Source organism: Papio anubis, chromosome 1 (assembly GCF_008728515.1).
Source record: "Papio anubis isolate 15944 chromosome 1, Panubis1.0, whole genome shotgun sequence".
Taxonomy (NCBI): domain Eukaryota; kingdom Metazoa; phylum Chordata; class Mammalia; order Primates; family Cercopithecidae; genus Papio; species Papio anubis.
The window spans coordinates 15406944-15431518 of record NC_044976.1 but is presented as its reverse complement, the minus strand read 5'-3'; the positions used below and the strand labels follow the sequence as shown (position 1 = coordinate 15431518).

The 24575-nt window shown below is 53.1% G+C and overlaps 1 protein-coding gene across 1 annotated transcript in view; it reads right to left on the bottom strand.

Annotated features, from left to right (window-relative positions):
• PADI1 (peptidyl arginine deiminase 1) overlaps positions 1 to 24159 on the bottom strand; it is a 40931-nt gene extending 16772 nt beyond the window's left edge. The window contains exons 1-6 of the mRNA XM_031664837.1: positions 22519 to 24159; positions 5786 to 5966; positions 4611 to 4683; positions 3877 to 3938; positions 2392 to 2509; positions 2162 to 2287 (exon numbers count right to left, since the gene is read on the bottom strand). Of these exons, the coding sequence (XP_031520697.1) occupies positions 2162 to 2287; positions 2392 to 2509; positions 3877 to 3938; positions 4611 to 4683; positions 5786 to 5966; positions 22519 to 22610 (652 nt within the window). The 5' untranslated portion in view covers positions 22611 to 24159. The remainder of the gene's footprint in view (positions 1 to 2161; positions 2288 to 2391; positions 2510 to 3876; positions 3939 to 4610; positions 4684 to 5785; positions 5967 to 22518) is intronic.
• Positions 24160 to 24575: the final 416 nt, after the last annotated feature.

Genomic DNA, 24575 nt, shown 5'->3' with positions numbered 1-24575 from the left:
GGGGAGATCGCTTGAGACCAGCCTGGGCAACAGAGTGAGACCACATCTGTACAAAAAAATTTTTTTTTGTTGTTTGTTTGAGACAGAGTCTTGCTCTGTCGCCCAGGCTGGAGTGCAGTGGTGCGATCTCAGCTCATTGCAAGCTCCGCTTCCCGGGTTCACGCCAGTCTCCTGCCTCAGCCTCCCAAGTAGCTGGGACTACAGGTGCCCAACACCATGCCTGGCTAATTTATTTTATTTTTATTTTTATTTTTAGTAGAGATGGAGTTTCACCATGTTAGCTGGGATGGTCTCGATCTTCTGACCTCGTGATCTGCCCATCTTGGTCTCCCAAAGTGTTGGGATGAGCCACCGCACCGGGCCCCCAAAATTTTTTAAAATAGCCAGGCATGGTGGCATATGTCTGTAGTCCCAGCTGCTCGGGAGGCTGAGGTGGGAGTATCACTTGAGCCCGGGAGTTCAAGGCCGCAGTGAGCCGTGGTAGTATCACTGCACGCCAGCCTGGACAACAGAGTGAGACCCTGTCTCTAAAACATAAGAAAAGTAATGAAGCACTGATTCATGCTACACCATGGATGAAACTTGAAGACATTATGCTAACTGAAATAAGCCTACTGTATGGTTCCATTGATATGAAATATCCAGATAGGGAATTCCAGAGGTACAGAAAGCACATCAGTGGCCGCACACGGCAGGAGAGGCTGTCCCTTCACTTGTCAAGACTCTGCTTATTCCCTGGTGTCACATTAAGTGCTTTCAAGCTGAGTCCTCTGCCTAAACGTCCACCACTGGTCCATGGGAGGGAACATTCTGGCCCCTGCCAGGCTCATTTAGCTGGAATAACTAGTTCTGGGTCAGTTTGAACAGAGGAGGGTGAAGGGGAATCAGGAAGGGCTAGAAGCCTGTTGCTGTTTGTAAAAACAAGTAAGAGCACTCCGGGGTTAAGGAGTGGTACATTTTTTATTTAATTTAATTTATTTATTTATTTGAGACAGGGTCTCACTCTGTCTCCCAGGCTGGAGTACAGTGGCATGAACACGGCTCCCTGCAGCCTTGACTTCCTGGGCTCGAGTGATCTCCCACTTCAGCCTCCAAAGTAGCTGGGACTACAGGCTAATTTTTTTGTATGTTTTGTAGAGACGAGGTTTTGCCATGTTGCCCAGGCTGGTCTCAAACTCCTGGGCTCAAGTGATCCTCCCACCTTGGCCTCCCAAAGTGCTGGAATTACAGACATGAGCCACTGCGCCCAGCCAATTTTTTTTTTTTTTTTGAAATGCAGTCTTGCTCTGTCGCCCAGGCTAGGGTGCAGCGGGGCACGATCTCAGCTCACTGCAACCTCCACCTCCCGGGTTCACGCCATTCTCCTGCCTTAGCCTCCCAAGTAGCTGGGACTACAGGCACCCGCCAACACCCCCGGCTAATTTTTTTGTATTTTTTAGTAGAAACAGGTTTTCACCATGTTAGCCAGGATAGTCTCGATCTCCTGACCTTGTGATCCATCCGCCTCAGCCCCCCAAAGTGCTGGGAGTACAGGTGTGAGCCACCGCACCTGGCCTAATTTTTGTATTTTTAATAGCGACAGGGTTTCACTGTGTTGGCCAGGCTGCTCTCAAACTCCTGACCTCAGGTAATCCGCCTCCCAAAGTACTGGGATTACAGATGTGAGGCATTGCGCCCAGCCTTGGCCATATTTTTTAAAGCCACAGGCTGATTAATAAAAACTCTGGTGAGAAAGTTGGGTTCTGGGGCCAGGGGCAGGGCCTGGGCCTCAGCCTCGCTGGTTCTCACGCCCTCCCTGCCTGGACAGTGCTTGGCATGCGGTTCAGTCCACACTGATTGACCAGAGGAGGGAACGGGGGTGGGGCAATGGTAAAAGGAGGAACTTTGGTGCACCCAAGACACCTGGGTTGGAATGCCTGCTCCACCCCAGGTGGTTGTGCCACAGTGCATTCCTGCATCTGAGCCTCAGTTTTCCTCTCCATAAAACGGAACTCGTTGCTGAACCTCCTCCTTGAGGACTATATTTGGTACTGATGGAGTGGTTGTTTGTAAGCTGTAATGAGAGTTACAAAAAGGTGATGGAAAAAAAAGAGAGAGAAATGGCGAGGAGAGGATAGACATGGATGGAGCTGGGAGGACAAGGCCCCGTCAGGCCACTCACCCCGGGCACAGAAGACCCTCACTCTTTTGGAATCAGAGACGGGCATGTTCAAGACAAGCTTGTGGCTGTCGAAGAGCTCGTCGGGGCCATTACAGCTCAGCACCATCGGGGACATGTCCTGCAAGTCTGGAGAGAGTGGCCCCCTTGAGATCACCCTTTCTCCACTCCGCCAACAGGATCCCCTCCCATCCCCGCACCCCACTCCCCAGACAACACCTTGTGTCACTCACCAGCCAGCGACATCAGCCAGCTGTGGGTGAGGTCAGGCTCTGTGGACCTGTGATTGTCCCGGTCACAGTTCACCAGCAAGATAGCCCCATAGCCCTCAGGGCCCCAGCGCCAGGTTTTCTGTGGCAAAATAAGATGCCTTGGGATCAGTGGGACCCAGGAGGCTCCAGGAAGGGGTTCTAGACATGGCCAGGGCGGGCTGCTTTGTTAGATTGTATACTTTCATATTCTTGGTTTGCTTAAGGATTTTAAAAAGGATTATTTGGGGAATGGAGTTACAGGTAAGGCTCTAGACCCACCTCATCCTTGTGCAGTGAACAATCTGCACAACCATACACAATGGCTCCACCCAGTCATCACACTGGAGAAGCAAAAGTGTTACCATACCCAGAAATGGCCCTCAAAAGCTGGCTAAGCTTTAGCTCTGCCTGGGGGGGCAGAGGCTGCCCACCATGACCTTGATGAGGGTCGGGATCTGGAGAATCTTTGGGAGACCCTCCTCATCCCAGCACTCTCCTGGGACCTGTCCCATAGGTATCTCTGGCATCTGCCTGCAGTCCCGCAGGATCTGCAAGCTCAGGTCTGAGCCAAGGCGGGAAAGATGGCTGGAGCTCTCCCTGCCTCTGTGGCTGCTGCTCTCCCCAACACGCCTCCCCACCAGACCCACAAGGCAGGGCTCACTTTCCCCATTTCACAGAAGGGGACGGGGAGGTTCTGGGAGGTGAGTCCCAAGCCACATAGCTGGCCTTCAAACCCAGGTCCTTGGGATTGCCCAGGGCTACTATTAGCCTTTATGGCACTCTTGCCCACACCTCTGGGTAGATGCCACTCTGCAGTAGGGTCCCAGACATGATTTGTATCATAGTTGCCACCATGCCCAAGCACTCTTGTGCAGTGAACTACCGGCACTGCCATCCGTGGCAGCCCTGCCCACCTTGTCCTCCAAGCCTTGTGATCCAGGCTGCCTCTCTGGAGTCTTTCTCTTCAAATTGTACCTTCTAGCCCTCCCAGGAAAGCTTCCAGATACTTCCTGTAGGGGGAGGCCCTGAGCCCACTCGGTCCTCCATACTCTTCAGGCTTTACCTGGGGCTGGCCACCATAGCCTCCTCTACCTGAAGGCTTGTCTTCTCCTTGCCTTCGGTCACTCAACAACCTTTTAGGAAGCACTCCCACATGTGTAGGGGTCCAAATATCGCCCTCAAACTAAAAAAGGCAGCAAGCAAAAGAACCAATCCCAATTTCAAAGTGGCATAACAGAGACCCAGAGAGGGTAAGCTATTTTCCAGCAGTCACAGCATGTTGGCTACAGGGTGTAGGTTAATATCCATTCATGCCAACTTGGCTGTCCCAAATGGGTTTCCTACATGATTGGATACTACAGACCCTAGGAATCCATCATCCTTCCGTAGGGAGGGCACAGTCCACCCGGGACCACCCCAAGTTTGCCTTTCAACCCTGCAGTCTTGGAGTGCCCGGGAGGGTCTCACCTTGTCCCCCTGGCTTCTCTTCACCTTGCCTGTGCGGCCTGTGTCGACCTCAAGGGAAATATCTGCAAAGAGATGGAGAGGGGCTGCCAGGGCTCATCCAGCCCCATCTTCACACCCCTAAAGTCCAGGCTGGGCAAACTCTGACCCTGCTACAAACCCGTGAGGACCAGGATGCCCTGCCTGGGGGTCAGACCCCACACTTGGGAGGCCCTTGTGGCTTGCCCTGTGGTTCTGGGAGTTGGAGGGACCCAAGCCTTTGGCTCTTGAATGACTTGCTTGCCTGTGCATGTCCACCTGCTAGCTCTTGCTGGCTTTGGGGTTCTAGATCATATGCTGGTGACCCCAAACTCCGGCAACTGGGGACATGGCCTGAGGTTGCAGGGGCTGGGTTCTGCCGTTCCATCGCCCTGGGCCCTGGCTGAAGGGGGCACGTTCCGTGCTGGGTCTTGGAGGTCTAATGAGGGTATACGTGGGACTCTGGATGAAGGAGGCTTATTGTGGGTCTAGCCGTTGTTCACTGGGCAGTGAAGTTTCTAGATCCCTGTAGTCCTAAGGACTGCTGGGTCTCAATCCCTGTGGTTCCAGAGTGGACAGAAGGTCCCTGAGGAATCCAAGCCCCTCAGTCATGGAGGAAGCTGGCCATGGGTCTTCCACTCCAAAGAATTCACTAAGACCCTCAAACAGGCAACCTGGAGTGGCGAAGATAGATGGTCTGCCAGGGAGCTACTACTTACCGACGCCAGTGAGGTACAGCATGCTGTGGCCCAGGGCTTGGTCTTCCTGCTCCCCATAGTAGGAGACCCTCACCTGCGGAACACAGCCCTAAGCCTGCACGGCCACCACCTTCAAAGATGGCGGGGGCAGAGGAGATGGGGGACACACCCTGACAGCCCTACTTAGAGGCACAGGAGGCATGGAGACCCTCCCAGTCTCTGAAGTCCCAAGACTCAAGGGCTCCCGGCTGGGATTCAGAGCTACCTCTCCAGCAAGCAGCTGTGGAGCCCACCCTGACTCCCAGAGCAGGTGCGAGGAGCAAGGAGGGTGGGGGAAGGGTGGAGGGATGGGAAAGGCAGGGCAGCGCCCCTCAGGAGCAGCTGGCAGATGAGGGAGGAACAGCCGGCTCCATCGACCTAGGCAAGTCTCTCAGCTCCTCTAAGCCTCAGGTACTTCCTCTATAAAATAGGAATGAGAACCTCCACTCCATCATCACAGTGAGCCCCTGGGATGGCCTCAATCAACAGGAGACTGTCCAGGTCCTGCCTGCAGTCCCAGCAGTTCCTCAGCTAGCAAGCAGAGGAAGTGGGGTCTGAGCCCACGGTGGGCTCCTGAGCCCCTCTCTCAACAGCTGCCTCATCCCTGCGCTTTCCCTGTCGGGGAGAAAAGGTCATGTCTAGGATTTGGTGGGTCACTGTGTGCCATGGGTGGCCAGGGCTGGGGCGAGTGAGGAGGGAATCATCTGAGCTTCGGGCAGGCGATGAGAGAGAAGGTTGGCTTAGGCGTGGGAGATCTGTGCACACGAAGGTGTGGACGTGTGTGTGTGCACCTGCACGGGTTGTTGCTGTGTGGTCCTGCCCACACGAGACTACTGGGGCTTCTTGCTGGGGCTGTGTGTGGGCTGAATACAGGGATTAATGTGAAGTTGGCCATGAATCTGAGGGGGTGACTAGGAGAGCTTGTGTTTTGTGGGAGTACTCACGTGTACGTGTGTGATACTGGAGCGGTGGTGGAGGTTTGCGTGTTTGGGGCATCTGTGGCGTTGTGTCAGGATACGTTTTGTGTGTGTACCATGATCAGCTTTGTGAGGTTTGGTTAAGTGGGGAGTTTGGAATGGGAATTGCCATGGTGGGGCTCTTACCTTGGATGGGGGTGGGGAGATCCAACCCTTTTCTGTGAGAAAGTGGCCTCTTACCTTGAAGTCCCTTAATTCCTTACTGGCTGTGCCCACAGATACGACCATGTCTGCATCAGTGTCCAGTGGCCAACGGACCTTGCCTATGGGCTCTGTCACGTGTGTGCGGTTGTAGACCATGAAGATCTCCACCCCGGAGCTTCCAGAGACCCTGAAGCTGTTGGCACCCTTGGGCACATCACTGGCAGAGAAGGGAATGGGAAGAGACCCAGTACTCAGAGGAGTGGCCACAGTGGGGTGGGGGCCTGCAGCTGCCTGGCTGTTCAAACGGCACCCCTCAACAGCCAGGCCGGGGAGGCACAGGGCAGTGCCACTGGCCAGGAGACCAACCTGGGCTGGGCTTCAGGACGCCAGGGCATAGATGGCAGACCCTTGGACACCCCCAGCCCACACCCAAGTCCCTTCCAGATCTGACACTTCCAAACTCTCTAGCTCAACAGGAAATCCACTAACCAACCACCTCTCACCACCTCCACCGACATAGCTGCGGCCCAAGCCACCATGACCCATCACCTGGATCACCGAGCGGCTCTCCTGGGTCTGTGGTCCCACCCGGGCCCCTCCAGTCTGTTCTGCGCACAGCAGAGCATGTTGTTCCTTTGCTCAAAAGCAGTGGTTTCCATCAAACTCAGTAAAAGGCAGACTCCTCCTGAGTAGCATAAGAGGCCCTTCTGATGTGCGCCTACCATGTTGCTGACTGCCTCCTCCCTACTATACTTCCCCTCGCTCACTTAGCTCCAGCCACGCTGGCCTTCCTGTTGAGCCATGAAGATGCCAGGCTGTCCTGGTACTGGTTGCTTCTGCTGCATCGACTGCTCCTCCCCGAGATGTCCACAAGGCTCCCTCCCTCACCCACTTCAGGGCTCTGCCTAAATGTCATCTTCTCAGCAAGCCCCCGCTCCCCCATCACTCCATTTAATGCTGCACCTTGCCCATCTTTCCCCCTCACTGATCCCCCATCTCCCTTCCCCTGCTCTGATTCTTTTTTTTTTTTGAGACAGAGTCTCGCTCTGTCGTCCAGGTTGGAGTGTAGTGGCGCGATCTCTGCTCACTGCAACCTCCGCCTCCCGGGTTCAAGTGATTCTCCCACCTCAATGCCAGTCAACTGTCCATCTTTCTGGTTGGCAGGTCAGCTCCACAAGGGCAGGAATTTTATCTGTTTTGTTCACAGCTGCATCCCCAGCACCTATAACAGTGTCTGGCACATGGTAGGTGCTCAATAAACATGTGTGAATGAATGGATGGATTCTCACTTTCTGCCGCTCTGCAGGGGGATTCAAGCCCATCTGTACTTGAGTGGAGATCTAGAACTTGACTAATGCCAGTACCCAGTGCAGCTTCTTTCCATCACCCAATACACCGCATTCACCTGATACACCAGAGCTCTGGGATCAAGAAATGGGTGTTGAGAAGCTTCCCATCTGCCTTGGCCCCAGCCTGGGGCACTCATCCTCTGGGGCCCCACCCTACTCCTCACACCACCAGCTACTCCCAGTCACAGCTGATTGGGACCAGCCTTCCTGGCCCGCAGCATCAGAGGGGGATGCACTGCAAATTCAGGCTACAGGGCACCCAGAGCAAAACCAACAGAGCCTCTGTGGGTGGCATCTCATTTTTCATCCCCTGCATAAGCGTGAACTGTGGCCTCTCTGTGCCAGGCACTGCACTAATCCCCAGAGTTCCAGGAGGCTCCTGGGCCCGTGGTGCCCACACTCCAGAGGGGAAGTTGAATCAGAGAACTACACATTGGTGCTTGTTCTTCCTTTGTATGTCAGGGCTCTCCAACATCATCCCCCACAGCAGAGTCATCAGCCACCAGGACACCACCCAAGGTCAAGTCCACTTACAGACATCCACCTGACTACAAAGATGCTGCTGGAGGAATTTTGTCTGTTTTGCTCACAGCTGCATCCCCAACACCTATAACAGTGTCTGGACCATAGTAGGTGCTCAATAAACACTTGTTAGTGAATGGATGGATTCTCACTTTCTGCCACTCTGCAAAAGGGGTCCTTCTGCATATTCTCCCACCTTCATCCTTTGCTGGACCCCTAAAAAACCACCCAAATATTCAGCCCTCTAGAGAAACCAGACCCCCTCCGCAACCTCTGCCATGATCACTTGGCCCCATCAAAAAACTATCTCCATTGACTGTGGTGACAACAGTCCTTATCACAAGTCCTACTCAGTGCTCCCTAATGCTCATCTTAACCCCCCAAAGCAAAAAGATTATAATTCCCATTTTACAGATAAGGCAGGAGTGTGCAGGGGCCTCAGAGCCCCCGCAGACTGCTGGCAAGATCCACCACCCCCATCCCCCACTCCTGGCCTTGTGATCACCACATTCCACAGCACTTTTGGGGGCCTTCCCATCTTACCTGCTCTTCCTCATCATTTACATCAGTTACCATGGAAACCCCAAGTCTCCTAGACTCTCATCCTCTCGTCTGACTCCATTCCTCATCCTCCCCAACTCCCTTTCAATCCCAGCCACCGTCATCTGCATGATATCCTCAGTCCTGCCCCGGACAGTTTTCTTGACCTTGTACTCTAAAGGAAGCCTGCCCCCAACAGCAGGTATGGCCTCCCCTGCAGCCATCTCTATGGTGACTACTTCCCCCTTACTCCCTCCAGCCCCTGGGCCTGGAGGTGGGCAAGGGTCCTTCATGCTCCTCAATGTCCCTTCCAGATCATCATCTTTACTCCGCAAAACCCCAGCTTTGCATTGACATTTCCAGACTACCCTGCCTATCTACAGGGACACCCCTGCACACCGTCGCTCTGTCCTCATCTCGAGGGTGCCAGCTCCTGCCATGTTCCTCAGCCTGCTGCCGTCACCAGTTTATACTTCAATGGCAATGTAGATGGTGTGTTGCACCCTGGTCCCTCAGCCCCTTGACCTCTCTTCCAATGCTCATGACCTCCACCTGTCCTCATCCCCTCCTTCCTGGGGCAGGCACTATAGAATGTCATTACCGAAAAACTGCACCCACTACAAGCTCCCCTGTTAGGAACCCACTCGGGCACCGCTTCCCAATATTCCAGCTCGCTCCTAACACACCAATGCCACCAAGCCTTCAGCCCAATGGGATGCTTGACCTTTGAAGGCTGAATCCTCTCTACCCACTTCCCACTGCTATCCCTCACCCCTCATGTTCCCTCTTCCCTTCCCCAGCATAGTCCCATAGATCCCATAGGTCCCCACTGTGGCCACCCCCTTGCACCACTCCCTTATCTTTTGCTCATCCTTCCCTCTCTTGAGTTGCCTGGCAGAGTTCCAGCTATACAATCAGATCCAACTCTCCACGCTCTCTGCACCTGCACCACGCAGCTGACCACGGTTCACTTGGATTCATGACTGCTGACCTCAAGGGATACATGACATGCCTGGTGCTCCTACAGCATTGCTCCAGGCTCTTTTCTTTTTCAGTGTCCTAGAGGACGATGTCCTATCTTCTCCTATCTCCGGAAGCCTCCCCGCTCCTCTCCCTCATCACTCAGAGCCTTCAACCTCCCTCCTCCCACCACCTCATCTCCCTCCTGGGACAAGGAGTGAGCTGCCTGGGCTCTTGCCCAAGACCAGCCCTCCCGGGGGCACATCCCCTACTCAAGGGCATCACTGGCCTTGCCCCTTCTCCCCCGCCTTGCAGCCAGCACACAGACATGATGAATATCACCCATCCCCAAACTCATTCTCCTTTGACCCCCTCATTTCTTCTGCTCCCTTGATACCTCCAATTATTTCTTCTCTTTGCCTCTGCAACCTGCCGCTAATCAGACTTTCCTCCCCACCACACCAAGGAAACCCCACTATTGCCAAACCCAATGGGTCTTTTCTCTTCTTCCCTTCGTTGACTTATCAGAGGCACTTGGCCCAGATGATCACCTGTGTTTGAAACATTTTCCCACTTGGCAGCTGGGACACGGGCTCTGCTTGCTCTCCTCTGACTCCCTGGCCTTTCGTCTGACGCCTTTGCTGTGTTACCCCCCTTACCCCCAACTCCAGGCAGTGGTGTGCTGGCAAATGTTTAACAACCAGCTCTCTGGAGTGGGGGGTTCTTATGCACACATATGTATATATAAATTTATTATAAATTTTACTGATATAAATAGTGTGTAGCACAAAATGTAAAAATAATAACATAATACATATTATTCTTTATTATAAAATGTATTGTAAATTCTATGTAGTCCATTGATTCTTCCAGATGCCCTCTCTTGCAACCATAGTCAACCTGTGGTTACAATTTGACCATGATTTGGCCAATGCAATTGCATCTCAGTCTGTTTATTCTTTCCTCCATAAGTTTATTGTCACTAAATCTGATATGTGACGTAAACGTTGGTTGATATTTTTGCTTACATTCACGAACAAGATGAAAGGGAAACAATGAAGATACATGCCACCCTTCATTCATTCATCTAGGATGTGAGCAACTTCTTTGCTGAATCAGATAATCCTGGAGTAATATTTCATCAATTTTTGGTACTAACCACAATGTCATGGCTATAGATGCAATACACTTTTAAATTTAGTTGGCATTGTTAACCTGTCTCCATCACTTTCTGAGCTCTAGACATTCAATAAAACCACGAATGAAGCCCTGATTTGTAGCCTCAACCAATGTCTGTGGTGTAAATACTCCCACTCTGGCCAGTTTCAAGTTACCAGCCCAACATCATTGGACTCAGAGTTCCAAAGAGATGCATAATAGCACCTCGTGACATCACTATTTCCACTATATACAGACGACGGTAGAATGCAGTAAAATAATTAAGCAGTGATGAGTTTCAGTATTACTGCCTTTGTTTTTAATATAATTTGTTTAATTGTGTGTACAATTTAATTTTAAATAGTGTCTGTGTTTAACAAGGGGCTCATAACCTTCCTAAAAAATAAACAATCAGATCTCCTTGAGGAGGGACCCTGGTACATTGCCAAAAACTTACACTGCTCATCTTTCTCCCTGCCTTCCCCAAGAGGACGCACAACTTTTTACCAGGGTGACTGTCACTGGGGAAAAGGAAGTAATCGTACGTTTCCAGTTCTCCTGCACACTGGCCCTGAACTGGTCTAGGAGACCCTAAACATCACTGCCGCCCACCTGGCAGAGCAGGGGCTCATGGAAGCCAGGTGATCCATGGAGATTCAGCTCAGGTTCATCTCACGGTGGGTCCAGGGAGCCCCTGAGCCCATCTGTGATTCCGCCCCACCCCAACAAGTTCAGAAATGTGTAATTGAAATAGGCACCATCGGCAACGGCAGAATCCCCACACTGGTACTCTTCAGAGTGTAGCTGGCCCCAGCACACCTGGCTTAGGGCTCAGCCTCCCCTCTCCTCCTCTCCTCCCCTCCCTCGCCTCACCTCTCCTCCTTTCTTCTGTCTACACCCACTTCCTTGGTTTTCTCCACCTGCCACACCAATATGGTTAGAAGTCCCAGACTTCTTCTTTCTCTGAGTTTCTCCCTGGGTGTCTATCAGGCATTTTATTTTATTTATTTATTGAGACAAAGTCTTGCTCTGTCACTCAGGCTGGAGTGCAAAGGCCCGATCTTAGCTCACTGCAACCTCTGCCTCCTGGGTTCGAGCAATCCTCCTGCCTCAGCCTCCCAAGTAGCTGGGATTACAGGAGCTCACTACCATGCCCAGCTAATTTTTGTATTTTTAGTAGAGACGGGATTTCGCCATTTTGGCCAGGCTGATCTCAAACTCCCGACCTTAAGTGATCTGCTGGCCTTGGCCTCCCAAAGCGCTGGGATTATAGGCGTGAACCACTGTGCCTGGCCCTTCCAGGCATTTTAAATTTCACATGTCCAAAGCCAAAAACCTGCTTCCCCATGCCCACTACTTCCCCACTTCTTTCAAACCTGCTCCTGCCCAGCCCACCGTAAGTCTGTCCATAGCGTCTCCACCTTCCGATTCGGCCTCACCTCCTCTTGTTCCCTCACTCACACAGCCAGCCCCTCAGCAAATCCCATGAGCACCACCTTCACAGCAACTGCAGACCCTGACTGCTGTCACCTCTGCCACAGCTCACACCCTGTCCAAGCCACCAGTTGCTTCCACGTGGATTTTTATCATAGGCCGGTGCCCTGCTTCCTCTCTCCCCCGACAGTCCAGCTTTAGCACAGCAGCCAGAGGGATCTTTTAAAATAGAAGTCCCGTCGCATCCCTCCTGCTCAGAGCCTGTCGCCAGAGCCTGTGTGGACTCCCAGGCCTTCCTGACCCATTGCTTTCCCTCCCCACGCCCTCTTACTTGGTTCCCTGCCCTTCCTCGAGCATGCCAGGGCTGCAGCTCTCTCTACCGGGAATGTTCCTGTCGCTGATCCCTGCAGTCCACCCAGCCCCTCACTTCCTTCCCTCATGGTAGCATACGATGCCCTTCCGATGTACCCTTCTTGCCTGTTGCAAATGGCGTGACATGAATGACACCATGAGCCTGGTGCCCCAGCCCCAACTTCACTCCAGCCCGTGGCACCGGCCACCACCTCCCAGCCACCTGACCGCTCTCCCTCTAAAATGCAGAATTTTTTTTTTCTGTTTTATGCTGTCTGCATCGCTGCTGTCATCTCTGCATCCAACTTAGTGCCTGGTATGAACCAGGGGCACAATCAATGAGTTCTGGACAAAGACACAGTGACTCAGGACAGTGGAGTGGCTTTCTCAGGACTGCCCAGCTGGGAGGTGGCTGAGCCATGATTGAATCCAGTCGGCCTGGCCCATGAATTCCAAGAGCAAGTAGCCACAAGCCCAGGGCACCCAGCTGGCAGCAGAAGGGTTTCTAGCTCCTGGGGGACTCCTGCTCCACCCCACTCAGGGACCACCAGTGCCAGACACAGCCCTTTCAAGGGAAGCAGGACTCTGTGGAGCCAATCCCTAGCTTTGGGCAAAAGTTGACATCTCCAAGTCACAGTCTCCTATTTGGAGTCTTGGTAGAAAATTGATGATGATGATGATGATGATGATCATGATTATGATGACAGAAGGGGTAAGAAGTGACAGGCACCATTCCTCTGGGGCTATCAAGACCCTCCAAGCCCAGCCCAGCTTCCTGTAGTCTGGATCTGCTCCCTCCCCACCCCAAACTTGCTCAGTAGCTCACACCTCTGTTCACCTCTCTCTGGGGTGCTGGGCTCCTGGTCTTAGTGTCTCACTCCCCTGTGAGTGACAGATGAGTGGGCAGTGCCTAGAGGGGTTGGGCCTTGGGGGAAAGGTGGCTTCCTGCAGGAGACACCTGCTATGCAGGTCTGAGACCCAGGGCCACTCCCGTAGGCATGAGGAGGGGCCTGTTCTAGTCCCAGCCCTACTGCTGTCAAGACTTGGCTCCCATCATCCCCATCCAGGTCAGCTTCAGCTACAGAAGAGCAGCGGGTACCCCAGCAGGAGGCTTGAAGACCACCAGGAAGAGGCAGGAGGAGGGGACAGCTTACTCTCTCTGGCACCCAAGCAAGGCAGGTTATGCCGGGCAGGCCCTGCGCTGCCTTTGATTCTCATTCCCTTGGCATCCCACCACTCCCCTGCCCCGGGGCTGGGAGACGGGGCTTACACTGCCTTTCCTGATCTCTCAGGTGCCCAGATCAGGTGACTGGCCATGGATGAAGGGCTGCCCTTGGGAGGTGTGACAGGCAGGAGTGGGAGCTTGTGGGGAGCCCCAGGCCACCCCACAGTGGGTTGTGCCGTGCCAGCTTTCCCGAGCTGCTCCCAGCTTCCTCTGAATCTAATAATTCTCTCCAAGATGCTTCTCTTTGGTCTCATGATGTAGCCCCCAGACCTAACCAACTCCCAGATGTGCAGTACTGGCATGTCCCCAAGGGCATAGTAAGGTGAGGTCATAGATTTGAAAGCACCCCTCCAAATAAAAAAAACCAAAATCGTTACCACTACAGGAGTCACCCCATCAGGTGTCCTGGCAATCACTGTTATATTTATCATGGTTTCAACTGTTATGCTGATGAACCTGCCCCTCACCAGGCCTGCTCCCCCATCTCCGCTGGGCAGGGTCATGGCAGGGGGTGGGGAGCGGGGATCTTTTGCATTCTTCAAGACCCACTTCCAATGCCACCTCTTCCACGGAGTGAAGTGTGGGTTCTGTGAGGAGCATGGCCTCAAACTGGGTCACTCAACTGCCTTGATTTTCCTTTGCTGTAAAATGGACATAATCCCAAGAGCTACTTCCTAGGCCGTTGGAGGGATTCCCTGAGATGGTGACTTCTCAGCCTTAGATGCTGTCACCACGGTGACAATTACTCTTCTCAGAGTCCCCACACAGCCCAACTCACTCCAGCCGGAAACCTATTGCTTCCTCTGTGCCCCCATGGCCCTGGTTCAGACCTTCCTGGTGGCTACTTCACATCTTGTCTGTGCCGCCCAGAGCAGCGTCCTCCTACTCACCCTGCAATGCCTGCCAACCTCATGCCCAGAGCAGGGCCAGTTGCATCAGGTTCAATAGAGAGGCTATGAGCAGGATGGGGTGAATTCTTACAGAATCTCACCAAAGGAGACGTGGAAGGTGGGATGAGGAGTGTAAAACCAGCTACTCTCCACCCCTGCCTGCCTCCTGTGGTAAGGTGCGGGTTCACCCACTGGTTATGGCACAAGGCAGCGTGTTCCATGGGTTCTAGTGGGACAGGGAAAGAGCCTGCATTTTCAAGCACCTGCCATGTGCCAGGCACTTGCTTAGCTTTTGCTATCCATGATCTCATCTCGACTTCACTCCAACTCCTGCTTCCCGACCAAGGTAGGTGTTACTTGTCACAGGGTAATGACGGCTGGTAATGCAGGAGTAAAAGAATTTACCAGGACAGTTGTATGCAAAGGAAAGCAGATTGATTACAGAAAGTAGGAAAATACATCGCCAGAGACACGACGGTCAGCCTTCAAGAAAGAAGCCTTTCTCTGGGGTGCAAGAAAGAAGCTGACTGCAAAGAAACAGAGACTTGCTGGGGGGGATTTTATAGGATGATGTTTATGCTGTCGAAAAGGGCTTTGTGCAGTACTGATTATGCCAAGGCTGCGAGGAGTTCAGTTGCAGGGGTCTGGTGAGAGCTGGGCCCAGGAAGATTGTGAGTTATTTGCACAGGAGGGCTGTGTGTCCCGGACCATGAAGAAAGGCAGGCTCGGACCTGATCGGCTTTCTTTTTTTTTTTTACTTTTCCCTGCTCCTACCAGCCTGGCTCCTTTTCCCTAATGAAGACTTCGCATTACTGTCCCCACTTCACAGATGAAGAAATCTCAGAGAGTTAAGTAACTTTCTCAGGTCACACACATGGCAAAGTGAGGAGCTGTCCTGGCTGGTATTAAAATGAGTGTGTGTGTGCCCTGAGCATGCCCCTGTTGGGGACTGGAAGGAGGAGACTATCGGGAATGTCGGAAGGAAACAGGAATGTGTTGAGAGTGTGCAAAGTGAGCTCCTCTGCATGGCTCTTTGGCAGCAGGCCAGGGAGGCCTAGGGAGGGTGGCAGCACCGAAGCAGGAAAGCCACAGCCCCCTGGCCCCACCATGCATCCACATACAAGGGCAAGGCCAGGGGGGTGGTGCCTGTGATCTTCTTGTCCTTGTCTGCCCTAAAATGACAGAACAGACCAAGGAGCATCTTGCATAGGGTAGGCCTTGGGTCAGAGGCGGGCCTCGGAGGTCATCCCAGCCAGCCCCCTGCCCACTCCCCAAGACAGACAGCTCACTACCTCCACCCCTCTCTGCTTTGACAGCTCAGGTCATTAGAAAGTTTTTCCTTTTGCGTGGCTGCAACTTGCTTCCCAGAAGCCTCGGCCCACTGGGGCTCCACAGGCCAAACTTTATGTCAACAGCTCGGAAATGTACCACCTGGTCTCTAGGGAGAAGAGAAATACAGCAGTCGCAAAGAAGGGCTTCCCTGCCAACTGTCTTACGCTGCAGTTTGGACATGGCCAGATCCTGGGGACAGAAACCAAGTGGGTGGGGGTGGGGGCCAGTGTGCTCTTCGGGGTCGTCTGGGGCACTGCGCTGGGTGAGTGGTGGGGGCAGGAGAGGGAGAATCAGGCAGAATCGGATGACAAGGCTGAAGAGCAGCCACTGCTGGCTGAGCCTGTGGCTCCCCTGCATACCTGGCCATGATCCTGCCTGCCAGAGCCCTACATGGACCAGCCGCTAGGTGTCCTGGAATGAAGCCACAAGGAATGCCATAGGGTCAGCCAGCAGGGTCCGGCAAATCCCCTGGGGTGACCAGCTCCGTGGGCGATTCTACCTGGAGCCAGGGATCTGCCTGGAGACTGACAGTCCCGGGGTACTGGCCGCCACCCCGTGAGCTCCAGCGCTAAAGGCCAGCAGCTCCCCTGGGGCACACAGAGCTCCCATTAGTGCTGCCAGTGACTCTGCCTCAACGTACCTTCCTGGGTACCTACTGTACATCAGGTTCCACGCTGGGCACCAGGAAAGCAGAGACAAATCATCCTCGGCTTTGCCCTTGTGGGGTCCACAAGGGGCAGGTCCATCAGAGTCTACGGAGGGTTTTTACTCCATTCTCTGATTCCATCCCCATGGCCCCTGCCTGCTAATAGGAGAGTGATTATTCTTCTCCCCATTTTACAGAAAATGAGCTGAAATGCAGAGAGGTCACGGAGAGGGTGATGGGGCACAGCTGTGCTTGGCCCCTGCCTGGATCTGATAACAAAGCTCATCTGCTGCCCTGCCCTCACTTCACCCCTCACTTACCCAGCAACACAGAAGAGTGCCAGAGCCTAGGCAGTAACAGGGTTGGGCTCACAGAATTTAGAACCAGATGGACCTGGGTCCAAATCCCAGCTCTGGCATTTGTGGGCTGTGTGGCTTCAGAAAAGTCTCTCAACCTCTCTGTGTCTCCATGTGTCTGCAAATGGGGATTATAGTAGTCCCCATCTCACAGGCTTGTTGTGAGGTTTAATTGAGATAGTGCGGTGAGCACTTAAAACAGGGCTGCCAGCCGGGTGCAGTGGTTCACACCTGTAATCCCAGCATTTTGGGAGGCTGAGTTGGGCAGATCATGAGGTCAGGAGTTCAAGACCAGCCTGGCCAACATGGTGAAACGCTGTCTCTACTAAAAATACAAAAAATTAGTTGGGTATGGTGGAGGCAGAGGAATTGCTTCAACCCAGGAGGCGGAGGCTGCAGTGAGCTGAGATCGTGCCGCTGCACTCCAGCCTGGGTGACAGAGCAAGACTCCATCTCAAAACGAAAACAAAAACAAACAAACAAACAAACAAAAACCAGGGCTGCCCTCATGATCATTACTGCCACAGAGGGCATCTGAAAGGCATGGAGGAGTGGGCAGACCTGGGCAAAAGAGGACACAGGGCCCTGTGGTTAAGAGGATGCTGGCACCTCCCTTCACTCTCCTACCTGACCAAGAAAATGGGTCAGGTGTGCAATTGTTGAAACCCACATCCTGAAATTTGTTTAACTCCCCGACTACGATGGAAGCTCCTCACATGTGGCCATGGGCCGTATCATCACCGAGTGCCAGAGCCCAACACATTGCAGGCGCCCAGGAGCAGGCTGCCCTGGGGAAAAGACCACAGGAGATTCTTTGAGATGTGAGGTGTGGGCGCCAGACAGTGGGAGGGGGCAGCTCCAACCCCCAGTCCCCTGGCTTGCAACCCTGGCTTTAGCTTTCCCCTGGGTCCTCTCCCGGGGGCTGGCTGGGGCTGATGGAAGTTGAGGGAGGGCAATGGCTGATATCCCAGACCCTTCAGCATGCTCAGGCATTTTCTCAGGAGTCAGGAGTTACACATGATGTGGCTGTGTCCTGTCTTCTCCCTCATTCACAGAAATCACACTAGTGGGTGCCTTATGCCCTGTCATTGCTTGGGGAGGGGCACGCCCAGAGAGCCCAGGCTGAGGGCGCAGGCTGAACCAGCCTTCTCCAGGAATGGAGGCTGGAGAAGAGGGACAACTTTCACTCACTAGTCTTCCCAGAAGAGGTAAACAGGGGCTGGGGACCAGAACGTCCCTGAGAGATAGGGCCCTGAATTTAGAGTCCAAGTCGTGAGTCACCTCTCCTCTCCCCAAAGCATGTCCGTGTTCTTTGGATTGTGGAATTCCTCAATGCAAAATGGAAAAAATAGGCGGGGGCACAGTGGCTCAGACCTGTAATCCCAGCTACTTGGGAGGCTAAGGCAGAGGATCACTTGAGCCCAGGAGTTTGAGGTTGCAGTGAGCCATCGTCATACCCCTGCATTCTAGCCTGGGTGACAGAGCGAGACCATGTCTAAAAAAAAAAAAAAAAAAAGATAAAAACTGATGCCAGGTGAGATGGCTCACACCTGTAATCCCAACACTTTGGGAGGCCAAGGAGGGCAGGTCACCTGAGGTCAGGAGTTTGAGACCAGCCTGCACAACACGGCAAACCCTTGTCTCCATTAAAAACATAGGGTGGTGCATAACTGTAGTCCCAGCTGCTTGGGGAGCTGAGGAGTGCAGGAGAATCACTTGAACTTGGGAGGTGGAAGTTGCAGTGAGCCGAGATCATGTCACTGCACTCCAGCCTGGGCAACAGAGAGAGACTCCATCTCAAAAATAAAAATAAAATAAAATGGAAAAAATAAAGGTGGCAGCTTCGCAGGTACAAACAATAAGAGATGTCACTCCTATTGGGAGTGACGTGGAAGAAAACAGGCTCAGAGATGCTAAGTGACTGGCCCAAGATCACACAGCGTGCAAAGACCAGCTGCGGGTAAAAGGGATGGGAGTTAAGAAGGGAAGAGGAGAAGGCTCGGAGTGAGGAGACATTCCAAGACTAGGATCCAGGAAATGCCAGGAAGGGGTAAGGAGGCAGAAAGGGGAGGGCCTGGGGGGTCAGAGGGAGGGGAAGAGATTCCCAGCCAGTCCCAAAATGGCAAGTGGCAGTTAGGACCCAGGGGAGCAGGGAGTTCCACAGAATTAAGGGGTGGCTGACCTCTGAGGCCCTTCCTGATGTCAATATTTTATGTTTCAAGAATGCCACCCTCCACTATTCTGAGTCCAGTTCTACAACCCCTGGGCCCATCAGGGTCCCTTGGAAGCTGCAGAGGACCCCAGCTTCATATTCTCCAAGGACCCTGAAACTTGAAGTTTTAATGTTTCTTCTGGTAAAGAGTGTCCTTCCTACCATAGTGACACAGTGACAGGATGGAGCAGAGAATGTGTCCAGCCAGCTGCCGGCAGCCCGTCGCTCGCTGGAAATTAGTGTCGGAGTCAATCCTATAATTTTCCCCTGAGGAGTACAATTATGCCTCATTGTTCTTCTGTGCAAGTTAAAAGCATTAATTTACTCGATGTACACATTACATGTACCACAAGTTTTCAAACTCTGTTTTGGCATTTTCATATTCTGAAATATAGGGAATTCCAGAAAATGCATCTGAGAGGCCTGCAGAGTCCCTTCTCTCCGTGCCCCTCCAATTCTACCACTCTCCGATCCCGAGTCGGTCTTGCATTGCTGCTTTTGCAGGGGTAGGGAAGGCTTGGGGGAAAGTGCAGGAGAATGTCCCTGTCGCCTACAAGGCCAGCCTTCGGCATCCCAAAGAATAAAAGTCCTTTACGGCCTCCAGCCTGGGGCTCTGGTTCCGGCCTCTGGGCAGTCAAGGAGGGCCCTGCAGGACCGCAGATGGATTCCTCACACTACCCGCCCCTGTCTTTATTGGCATGAGCCACCTGAACTCCTTAGGCAAGGACAAGGACAGCCAGGGCAGTCTGGCCAGATCCAGGGAGTCAGGGTGGTGAGCTAGCCCACTGGAGTGTGGGGGTCAGTGTGGTGAGCTAGCCCAGTGGAGTGTGGGGCATCAGGATGGTGAGCTAGCCCTCTGGGGTGGGAGGTGGACAGGGTGGTGAGCTAGCCCACTGGGGTGGGGGGTGGACTGGGTGGTGAGCTAGCCCACTGGGGTGGGGGGTGAGGGTGGACAGGGTGGTGAGCTAACCCACTGGGGTCAGGGGTGGACTGGGTGGTGGGCTAGCCCACTGGGGTGTGGGGTTGGACCTGCAGCACATGCTGAGTGGAGGATTCCTAAGGGTTTCCTAGGCTGGGACACCCTGGGGCACACAATTACCCTAAACACAAATGTTTCTCCAAATAACCAGTTCACACAGCCCCTGGGGGAATGAATCACTTCCTGTGACGTCATCCCTACACACCCATCTCCTGGAGGGCTCAGACTCCCAGCGGCTCAGGTGACAGGCAACACCTCCTCTTCTGGGGGCTTCCCCCTCCCACCAGTAAGACCAACTAGAAACTCCACAGTCACCACCAATACCCAGGTGAAGGTTCCTGAAGGGCTCTTGGGTGGAGGTGCCCCGTGGGCTCACTCAGGATCCCAGAGCAACCTCTGCCTCCCAGAGTCAACCAGAGCACAACAGCTATGAATAGCCCAGGCAACTTCCTGTTGCCCCTTCGCTGGGCCAGGGCCTGCGTTTGAGGATGCTAAGGAGCTTTACAGACACCCTATGCTCCCGGCACATGCAGTCTGAGATGTCCTTGTCTGCTCCCACCCTCTCAGGTGTGAGGGAAAGAACAGATGCCGGAGACAAGGGAACTCACAGAGCTACCAGAGCTGTGAGCACTGCCAGGGCACCTACGGCGCGAGGGGCCTTATACACGCATGGCCTCATTTATCTTCCCCTGAACCCATTATAACTGGCGTTATTGTTTCTTCATTTTCAGATGTGGAAACTGAGGCTCAGAAGTACAGCAGCTTGCCCAGGGTCACACAGCCACGCCTGGAGCCAGCCTGAGAATGGAGTGTGTTCGACTCCGGAGTCTGGGTACTTCACCTCCACAGTGGATTGCAGAGTGGACTCGGCTATCTCACGGGGGCTCAGATGAGGAAGTGAAACCCACAGAGGACTAATAACTTGGCCCGCATCAGGCAGGAAGTCAGTGGCAGAGCTAAGACCAGGTCTCCTGGCTCCCCATGAAATGCTTCTGGCCTTAGCAGCACCGTGTAGAGCCAGAGGTTCTGAAATCACCTTCTAGAAACAGTCATGCCCTCAGATGAGAGCAGAAGCCTGAAATAAGAAGAAGGGGGCCTGCAAGGGACCCTTTTTACTCTTGGTGTGAAAGTAGATTCCCAGATAAAATGTGGGATGCCTAGTTAGATTTCAGCTTCAGCGACCAGGCACGGTGGCTCACGCCGGTAATCCCAGCACTTTGGGAGGCCGAGGTGGGTTGATCACTTGAGGTCAGGAGTGTGAGACCAGTCTGGCCAACATGGTGAAATCCCATCTCTACTAAAAATACAAAAATTAGCAGGGTGATGGCGGGTGCCTGTAATCCCAGCTACTTGGGAGGCTGAGGTAGGGAATTGCTTGAACCCAGGAGGTGGAGGTTGCAGTGAGCTGAGGTTGCGCCATTGCACTCCAGCCTAGGTGACAGAGTGAGATTCCATCTCAAAAAAAAAAAGATTTCAGCTTCAGCTAAACTGCAGATTTTTTTAGTAGAAATATCTCCCATGCAATATACTAAAAAAGCTTTTTGTTATTTATCTGAAATTCAGACTCAACTAGGCATCCTGTATTTTTATTTGCTAAATCTGGCAAGCCTATGTTAACAGGGCAGGAGACAATGGGGTCTCTGCTAGCCACCTGGACCCGAGAGACCCAGCCCCCCACACCAGGACTCCCAGCAACAACTTAGAGTCAAGGTTTGGTTTCCATGGCTCCTGGTTCTCCTCCCTAGCCCTGCCACTAGGGTCACAGACCACTGGCCAACAGAGAAGCAGGAAGGGCTTCTCGGGCAGAGGATCACTGGAGGCCAGGTGGGCAGCTGGGTCCTGCATACCTTAGCCAGACCAGCAGGCACAGGGGCTGAGTCCCAAGAGGGAGATAAGAGCTCAGATCCCACCCAGTAACAGACCCCCAGCCCCTAGCTCCTCTTTGAGGGAGACTCCCACCACGAGCCCCCTATCTGCAAGGGGTTCAACCCCACCTGGCCCAGCAGGGATGGAATCCATAGACAGCCTGTCAGAGTTGGAAGTGCCGCCAGAGATCACCAAATCCAATTCCCTTAGTGGTCAGGTAGGGAAATTAGTCTCCAAGTCCCCGTCTGGGCACAGCCAGCACAGGAAAGATTTGGGTCAACAGGAGAAGCAAATGTTACTGCTGCCTCCTCAGATGTCATCATTGCCACCATCACCGCCATCATCGCCATCATCACTGTTCATCACCATAATCACTGTCATCACCATCATGTCACAGCAAACATGATCCCCAGCCTTCTTGCTCCAGGTTCTCTCCTCATATTAATTCACCGAATATTTCCTAACCACTCCCTCCTGATTGGAATCAATCTAGTTACCCCTGGCTGACCTCCAAGGATCAAGCTACCACACACGTCCCTTCGCCTCAGAGAGATGGGGGCTTGGCAAGAAGTTGAGGGATGGGGGGACCAGTTCTCTTCCCCGTCTTGAGCCATCTGATGTTCCACACAAGTTCTACCTAGGTGTCAGAATTCAGGGCCCAGATCCCAAAGCCTGACCCCAGAGCTTAGAGTTAGAATTCTAAGGCCGGACTCTTATCCAGGGGCTTGAGGCCAATGACCTGAGCCCAGTGCCCAGAAGCTGGGGCCCCAAGGAGGACCTGACCAGACCCTAGTTCCTTCCTCCCAGGCTCCATAGCCAACTCCACCTTCTCTGCTATCTCCTGCCAGCATCCTCTTCAATGTGCCTGACTTGTCTATCAGGCACCCACCCCATGACCTCCATTCTAAATCAGCTCTCTGCAGCCAGGTGAGTGCCTCCCAGCTCTTACCTGTGAACGTCCACATGTGCCGAGACTCCCACTACACACACGGCGTGGGTAGGCATCTTCAGGGACAGCTGCACAGTTCTCTTTGGGGCCATCCTGTCACCTGGCTCCCAGCCTCCTAAAACAGCTCCGGCTCCCCAGCTCCCGTCCTGGGCACTTCTTCGCCAGGAAGAAGTGTGAGTTCTGACGGGTTGGTGCCTCCCTCCTCCCTTTTAATTTCACCCTGCGACCTGATTAGCTTGCCTGAGCCTGGTCCCCACCTCCTGGCTCCACACCCTCCTCATTCAGGGCTGTCAATCCAGGAGGTCAGTGTGCCCATGGCCTCTCTGGGAGATGGGGAAGGAGAGCTTCAGCTAGGGGCCCCGGGTGGAGCAGGGCTCAGCTGCCAACAGGAGGCCCTCCAGAGCTCCCCAGCAGCCCCGTCCTCCCCTCCAAAAACTCCTTGTACCTGAACCCCTATTGCAATGATGTCAGTGTTTCTGAGGACTGACTATGTGCGGGCTCTGCCTCTAACCACCTGTGATCCTTATCAAATCTTTTAACCTCTCTGTGACTCAGCTGCCTCATGTGTAAGTTGGCAGCTGTAACAGTAGTACCTGTCCCACTGTGTTGATGTGGGAAAGACATGAGTTATATGTAAGAAGATTAGCACAGCTCCTGGCACTTGGTGTACACTAAAATGCTAACAACTATGACTTGTATCCTCATTTGGCAGGTAAGAGAATCATGGCCGCAGGTCTCACTGCTAGTAAGTGGTAGAGTTAGAACTTCCACGCAGGTTCACCCGTCTCACCACACAATACCACCCCTCCCCAGGTGAGGGAAGGCCCTTGTGCCCAGACTCCACAGACAGCAGAAGCCACCCCAGGCAAGCATTCTTGGGGAGCCAGAGAGGAGGGAACTTGACAAAGAGCTCAGAGCAATGACCTGGGAGCATGGACTCATTTCTGAAAATCCCTCTTCTTTCAGCTCAGCACAGCAAGCTTCAGCCTGTTCTGAGGCTCTTTGCAGAACTTCATTTGTTAATTTGACAAGTGTTTGTTAATCGTCTTTTATGCGTTCGGCACTCATTTAGGTGGTGAGGATACAGCTATGAACAAAAGAGACCATGGTTCCTACTCTGATGACATTTATATTCTGGGGGAGACAGACCATAGGTGAAGTTAAATGAGTAAAGTGTGTATGACATTAGACGGTGCACTGAGGTTCTTCCCATTATTCAAGCGAGGGATGGCGTGACTTGGTCCCAGGGTAACAGGGAAGGTGGTGGGAAGTGGTTGGATCCCGAATGTATCTTGAAGGTAGAGCCGATGAGGTTTGCTGATGAGTTGGATGTGGGTGTGAGAGAGAGAGTGGTCAAGGATCACTGGAGTATTTGGGACCTGAGCAACTAGAAGGATGGAGTTGTCATCAGAGAGATGGGGAAGGCTGCAGGAAGGAAAGCAGGGCAGGGAGCTTGGCCATTCTCTGTTGGACTTATTCAACATGAGATGTCTGTTAGCCAAAGCTTGGGGTAGAGGTGGTGAATTGCAGGTGACATGTTCCCTTCATATCGGGCATCGGGGTGATGAGAAGAGCCGTTCCCTCTGGAATCACAGGACACCCCTCCTCAGTAATGTGGTCCTCTCCTTCCAGGGGGCTGTTATACAGAGTGGAAAAGGGGGCACAGAAACCAGAACTCTGGTGTCCACAGGGCTGGGGTGGGAGGGCAGCAAAGAGCAAGAAAGAGAGAGACAGAGGAGAAACAGCCTTGCCTGAGGAGTTGTCAGTCTGATGGAAGATGTGGGGGACACACAGTCCCTGCCTGCAGGAACCCCAGCCTGATTAGGGAAACAGGAAATGTTAAAATGGCATACACATTTTTTTGGTTACTTTTGATTTTGAAGATCTTTTTGAAATAATCTTTCTTATTGCAAATATTATTGATCTGCAAATTCATTACACCTAAAGGCACCAAGACAAAGTCTAATTTTACCCCATGGATACAGAACTCAGAGAAACAGGTGTTCAGGGATGGTTTTCCATCACCCAAACCCCAAACCCCAATTTACCAGGACCTC